The sequence below is a fragment of the Monopterus albus genome, unplaced genomic scaffold (genome assembly GCF_001952655.1).
Source record: "Monopterus albus unplaced genomic scaffold, M_albus_1.0 scaffold124.1, whole genome shotgun sequence".
NCBI lineage: Eukaryota > Metazoa > Chordata > Actinopteri > Synbranchiformes > Synbranchidae > Monopterus > Monopterus albus.
In genome coordinates this window covers 681,719-688,815 of record NW_018128004.1, presented here as the reverse complement: position 1 = coordinate 688,815, position 7,097 = coordinate 681,719, and the positions used below count along the sequence as shown (strand labels likewise).

General features: G+C 38.5%; 1 protein-coding gene across 2 annotated transcripts in view; it reads right to left on the bottom strand.

The window, feature by feature from the left end:
* cltca (clathrin, heavy chain a (Hc)) overlaps positions 1 to 5,240 on the bottom strand; it is a 35,297-nt gene extending 30,057 nt beyond the window's left edge. The window contains exon 1 of one of the 2 annotated variants that reach the window (XM_020612349.1): positions 4,781 to 5,240. In XM_020612349.1, the coding sequence (XP_020468005.1) occupies positions 4,781 to 4,822 (42 nt within the window). In that variant the 5' untranslated portion in view covers positions 4,823 to 5,240. The remainder of the gene's footprint in view (positions 1 to 4,780) is intronic. The other variant, XM_020612350.1, reaches the window with a different exon arrangement.
* Positions 5,241 to 7,097: the final 1,857 nt, after the last annotated feature.

Below are 7,097 nucleotides of genomic sequence, written 5' to 3'. Positions count from 1 at the left end.
TGGTCCAGTGTTCCATGGCCAGGACGAAAACCGCATTGTTCCTCCTGAATCCGAGGCTCGACTATCGGTCGAATTCTCCTCTCCAGTACCCTGGCATAGACTTTCCCGGGGAGGCTGAGCAGTGTCATCTCCCTATAGTTGGAACACACCCTCCGGTCCCCGTTCTTAAAAAGAGGGACCACCACCCCGGTCTGCCAGTCCAGAGGCACTGTCCCCGACCGCCATGCGACATTGCAGAGGTGTGTCAACCAAGACAGCCCCACAACATCCAGAGACTTAAGGTACCCAAGCTGAAGTCACTGAGGTAGTCAAGGAGTACTACTAACATCTATTGATTTCAATTCCATTTGTTTGAATGAACCTGATTATTCTACTTTTTTTTTCTTACTCTGGCCTCCAAAATGTAAACTACACAATATGCATGTAACAAAAAGCTTTATGGTGCTGTTTTGTAAATTGCCTTAGCCAGGAGAGTTAACAGATGCTTGGTTTGAAAACATTACCAATTATTGTGTAACAAAACATCTATGTATGCACAGAAAGTAACAGTGTTTCAACATGTAATTATGGAATTGTATGTGAAATACTAAGCTGAATTAAGATACTGTTTGACGGGATAAAGCTTCTGGTTTTCCCTCCATGCATCATCAACAGTGCCTGTTTGGCATTGGAAAGGAAACCAGACATGTCAAACTCTGTCTACTAATTACTGTTTGCAAAGGAAACATTTATCAACAGAAAATGATGTTGGTATATCAACAGAATTATTTTTCATTATATCCTGACTAAAGAGGGGAACTGAGGGCTTGTTTTAACTAATACCGTTTCTGCATGGTCAGAACAAGTGGCAACCTCCGAGGCTGAGAAATGAAGCCAATGTGGAAGTGTTAAAACCTGTAGTTCCTTGAATGGCCACTTCAGGCTGGCTCCAAAGGGAGTCAATCACTATACTACCATGTAAAAATGGCCAAATTTACAGTAGAAATAAACATGTTTATAGCCTGGTACAAAAAAGGTTTTGGTATCTATAGCTAATTTCACTCTGCCCACCTCAGCTCCACCTCTTTGCCCATTTTTGAATTAGCCATAGCAGGTGGAGTGAAGCGTTACTAATATGGCGATGGCCAGACTCAAGCTTCAAAACTGCTCTTCGAAAAAGAAATGGGTGACATCACAATCGGTCTGTTATATACAGTCAGTGGGTCAGAACCACAACATCAACAGGTAGGCACTGCTACTGGTATTCAAACATAATAGCTGTATGTATTTAATGATAAATTTTTAAAAATTTGCTTACTGTTAAAACTGTTTCCTCTATGTATATCTGTCCCAGGATACCTGTATCAACAAAATCCTAATAATACACATTCCTACTAAACAGAATAAGTATACAAAGTGGAGTACGTGACAAACTGACAAAAGAGGTGAGGTGCTAAAATACATGCATTTTACTTGACACTTAAGTAATTAAATGTCTTTAACTGGAGTCTACACTACATTACACTATATAAATGGATGACACATAAAAATGCAAGCCATGCAAGTTAACTGGATGACAGAGCCTACACAACTGCAGAGCTTGAGAGAGAGAACACCAAGATAAATGTTTGCTTTTGATGGTGGTTCTATTGAATTAGCTCTCTACACTAGATCCAGAAAAACTCAATGCTGGAGAAACCTTTATTGTGAGAATCTTCTGTATAAGCTTTATTTTGACAAAGTAAGATACAACAAAATAATCAATTAGCATTATATTACTTTTAGCATATTTGCCAATGTTCAAACACATGTCGACAGACTTGTGTAAAATTTATCATTTAGACACAATTGAAAAGTATATCTTCATATGAAAGATTTATCACAATTTCACCCCTGTTTGATTAAACTGAGAAAAGAAACTTCTCACCCAGCCCTCGATACTGCTTAATGGGTAACCATAATTATATACAAATATGGACAGCTTCAGGAAGATTTGCAATGATACTGTTTAACACCAACTTCTCAGGACAACTACATATACTAGCATCCTAAAATATACACAAATTGCAAGGTAGTTTTGAGACTTGGTGAAAATGAGAGATTTCCTAGAAACCAGTCACACAAAACAAGTCATATGCTACCTCTAATTGCCCCATGACAACACAAAGGCCTACAAAAACCTGATTTGTTAAATAACAAAGCCACTGTGATGAATTTATTGGAGAACAGTGTTTTAAAGTTTTGAGTCTCTCAGCATAATTTTTTTAAAGCGTGGGTTTAAACATAGAAGGATAAAGCTAAATTATTACATTGTAGCTTTTATGTACAGAGGAAATTGAAAATAGTAGCCCTGGTTGATATCTCCTTTGCAGAGTTGCAAGCTGGTCAAAATCACAGTAATAAGACTGGTTCAACTTACATTATGTGGTAAATTAAACTTGGCTAGTTGGAAAAGCACTGTTCTATTAAACCTGATTGCTCAGCATTTAATAATACCTTTGTGACACATCATGGCGCTACCATAGCAGAAGCCACGGGCTGATGTGAGTTTGTACCTCCAGGATCATGTGACTCTAGTGTACCAATAAGCTGGGAGAACTTCCTCCTTCTACCCGAGTGCTTTAATGGGCAGACATGCCATTATATTGCACCTATCAACATTAATGGACAGATCATGCAGAAATTAGCCAATAGAAAAAAAGAAACATATCTGGCATTATTTAGGTAAATGGCATGATTTGTCTCAATGTTTAGATCATAACAGCTTGAAGGACACAAGCTGTGAAACATGCATGGAACAATATACAAATATGTGCATAAAAGTAAAACACATAAGCAACTATAAATGACATGAAACTACTTAAAAGTTCCAAGTTAACTATTGCAGCTCTTTGAATGGAATCTTATAGTTAAATTCAAAAGCTACCAGCATGACTTCACTGCAAAGTACTGGTGTCAGGCAATGACTGTGCAAGCCTTTGCCTTGGCTGAGGATAAAATATTAGTTTAATTATCAAACTGTCTTGCTGAGTTAATGATCGATGGATACTTTAACTGTAATGCACAACACACACTGTAATTCACCATGTCTGTGTTGCTCTCTCTTTTCAATCCCACGCCTACAATTAAGGAGACTTAACAATGGAGTCAAAATCATTCCATAGTAATGTTACTGTAACTGTGCACACAGAAGACCTTTGCATTAGCTTTGAGAAGCTCAGCCTCTATACAAACTGGTGATAGACCTACAGATTAACTCATCAACTGAACTAATAGTGTTACACTGACATTTTTTTCTTTTACCATCATCAACTGCAAAGAGAACCAAACTACACCTTGCCATTTTCAATATATTGGATAATTACTGCAAGAACAGGGGACCTGGTTTCAAACATCCACCATGCTGAGCTACAGTCACCTCCAACAGTACTGATCCTGACCTTCCATCTCTCTTCAGGGATCAGTATAAAAACACTGTTATGATTACCAAGTGCTGAAAAGAGACAGCACATTTTAGAAATTAAGGAAAACTAGAGAAACAACAAAAACAATCCAGACAGAACACATGTAAATTGTCTAAAGCCCAAAGACATCAGTCTCAACAGGCTGTGGAGCACAAAGCGTTTTGTCTTTATGCCTTTCTAGAAAACAAATACTGAATAAACTATTTATTTTCTTAAAGTCAAGACTTGGGCATATCACATTTCTCACTTGAAGCTCGAATGAAACACAAAAAGTCACTATAATTTATTCATTACACTACAAAACTCAGTACCCTGGAGTGAATCCACAAGCCCAAAGGGAAATGTGTCTGCTTCCTCAATCTGACTCATTTCCAGTTTTATTGGGATTACAGTCAAGTTTAAACTAAGATGCAAGCACAATTCAGATAGTACATAAGGATGGACAATCACAAAAAATGTTTGCCTAGTAATACAAAAATGTGTGATATAAGCTTTATTGGTGCCACGTGAAGGGGAGAGTTTCCCTCACAGACAACAGACAGAGTTAAATAGAAACAGAAGTCATTCTCAGAGAATATTTGATCCTCAGCCAACTTTGGCAATGTCAGTGAACAGGGGTAGACAGATAGCTATCTGACAAGCAAACACGCTACATGACAATTCCTACAACCAGCCAACGTGATAGCCTCCCGAGGCCGTATAATCACTTTCAAAGTAATAGGGCCATTCAGAGTTTAAACCAGGTCGACACCACACAAATGTGAAAAGTAAAGGTTAAGATGTTCACGTTTTATTTAGCTGTCTGGTTATTATGTGATTCTAAGTGGAACGCATACATTGCTTCAAACACGTCAGTACAGATAATGAATAACACATAAAATATACAGTATTTTCACAACAATAACCATATCGCAACAGTAAAAGTGACCATTGGTAACGTTGCAGTAGCACTAACATTATACAGCTACAAAAAACCTTCTTGAGAATACGTTGTCAATAAAACCTATAAGAAAGGATATGATAACTCAACGTTTCTGATTATGACTTTACATAAATATGTATGTGCCTTCTATTTGTGTATTTCAGACTTGGCCACCCTTGTCGAATAAGGGTGGCTACTCCAAGTGTTAGCAAGAAGGCTAGATGCTAACTAAGATAGCGTTAAACGTCATCCACCCTGCCTGTCAAGCTAGTTAGCATAACTCGCAAAAGCCAACTTAGCCTATTAGCAATCCTTAACTTGTGTTTGAGAAGTCTCTGAGGCAACTGGGGACATTGTAGTAATTGCGACTGAACGACAAACTTTACTTAATTTAACCATTCATTTATCCACATACCTGCAGATGCTCCTGAAAGCGAATAGGTAGAATCTGAGCCATGGCGGTTCCTCTCTCACTCTCCTCCGGTTTCTTCTAATGCTAACAAATTACAGCTTTTTCTCTCAAATTTTAGCCAGACAGCCAGGCAGCTTCTAGTCTAAAGTCCAAATTAACTGATTACAAGCCTCGGTTAAAACGTGCTGTCGATTTGACTGCACTTTTTATTCGTTCTTTAACTGTTTACTTACGGGTTACCCTCGGCTAACCACTGACTGGCACTACACCGACTCCCTGGACCTGCAATGGCGGCGGACGTTGTTCAGCAGAGAAAACATCCCGGAAATGGATGTGCATTCAATAAGGCGGATGGATACACAGTCACCATTTAAAAGTACGTCATGTTGTGTATAACTGCTGTCTCTTTGGCAGATTTGCGATATATAACATTATCTTTAAAATACCAAAATAAGATACTTGACTTCAGCATAAAAATATAGCTATAAGAACAAATACGAAGGTGGAACTACTTCTTTCTATTCGCCGTTTGAGTTTGCCACATCATTCGTCTTTGTGAAGTGACGTCGTTCCTGCGACTTGCACATTTCTTCCTCTCAGCCAATCAGATCTCTTCGAACTCAAGCAAGAAAGTGTGTTACAGTAGTATCCCACTATATAGGCTGATATTGCTGAATTTATTACAACAGTTCTCTTGACAAACATAGTATAAGCTTCTGTTTCTCTATGAAGCCTCTTCCGGCTCTTTTAAACCAGGAACTCACAATAAGACGAAGCAGACCGCTTTAGATTTTATAAAAAATAACCGTGCTGGTTTATTCAGAGGATCACAGGTAAAATTAACATTACACGTCCAGATCTCTCCCACCACCAACCTGCACGCAGGGAGCTTGGAAAGATGAAAGACCCTGGACCATATAACGTTAGTCAAAACATGAGGAAAAGTCAAGGTGTGTGGCTGTTGTTTTTGTGGTTTGTATCTAGAACAATTTGACATGACATTACACATTAAGACAAATATTAAGATTAGCATTACAGTTGACACTAACAGCTCTGCAACCTTGGCCTACATGCAGTCTGCACTGCAAGCACATTAAACTGAACAGTTAACAGCCTGAGCTAGACAACCTGTCTCCACTAAACATTTCTAGACAACAAATCTCTGAATATCTATCTAACTAAGAAATAACCTAACAATAGATAAGCAGACAAGTTCTTCCTACAAACCAACTATAGCTACAGCAAATATTACAAGCAAAGCGAAACATAAGGATAATAATAACAACCACCTTTATTATCCAAGTATGTTACACACACAAGGAATTTGTTTCCGGTACAGAACCGATGGCAGCCATCTGCGGCGCCAACTCAACCGATGGCTCTAATCATCGGGGGCAACGGTGGGGGTTCAGTATCTTGCCCAAGGACACTTCGACACGTGGACTGCAGGCACCGAGATTCAAACCTTCAACCTTCTGGTTGGGTGACAACTGCTCTACCCACCGCACCACTGCCGCAATGATGACACAAGTATTTTTGAAAACAACTTTATTCTTCTTAAACTGATTTTTCTTCAAAAGCATGAAATAAGTGCCTGTTCTGGTTATATTAAGACAGTTTCAGAAATGTAAATATATAAAATAATGACATGTTCAACAAAGCCTATTTGTGGGATTTGTGTTTTGGTCTGAATCATGCAATATCTGTTGGGTGGAGTGTGCACCAAGTGATCACTTCCCTTTTTGCACCCACAGTTTGGTGGCAAAGGATGTAAAACTATTGCTCAATGTAAAACAGAATGTTAGGAAAGCGTTCCTTCAAATGAGCTGACCCTTTAGGAGAGATCTTATTTTGTTGACTTAGCAAGAAAAGTGAAGAAAAGTGTGGCCGCAGAAAAACTGCATTTTTTGACCACACATCATGATGCAGTAAGATCCTTAAACATACACCATAATATAGAGATAACCTTGTTGTAGGAAATAGACTATTCAAAATGGTAATTTGTGAACATTATTGCTGATCATCTCTATAATAAGTGGGGAGGTATGATAGAGTATTATTAGTTGTCATTGTGTTATCTACTAAATGTTAACACTAACATTAAGTCAATGCTCAGGTTAAAAAATTATGGTATAGCGATTCCATCCATCTAACCATTATCTATACCGCTTTTCATAATGAGGGTTGCATATGTTTGTGCTTTGTGTTTTATGACATGAACACCAAGTTTAAACACCCTAAATCTAGAAGTGATGGAGGATGCCATGTCTTCCGATGAGGAAGCAGAGGCTGAGGGCTCGGAGGTGGACTCGTCCATCAC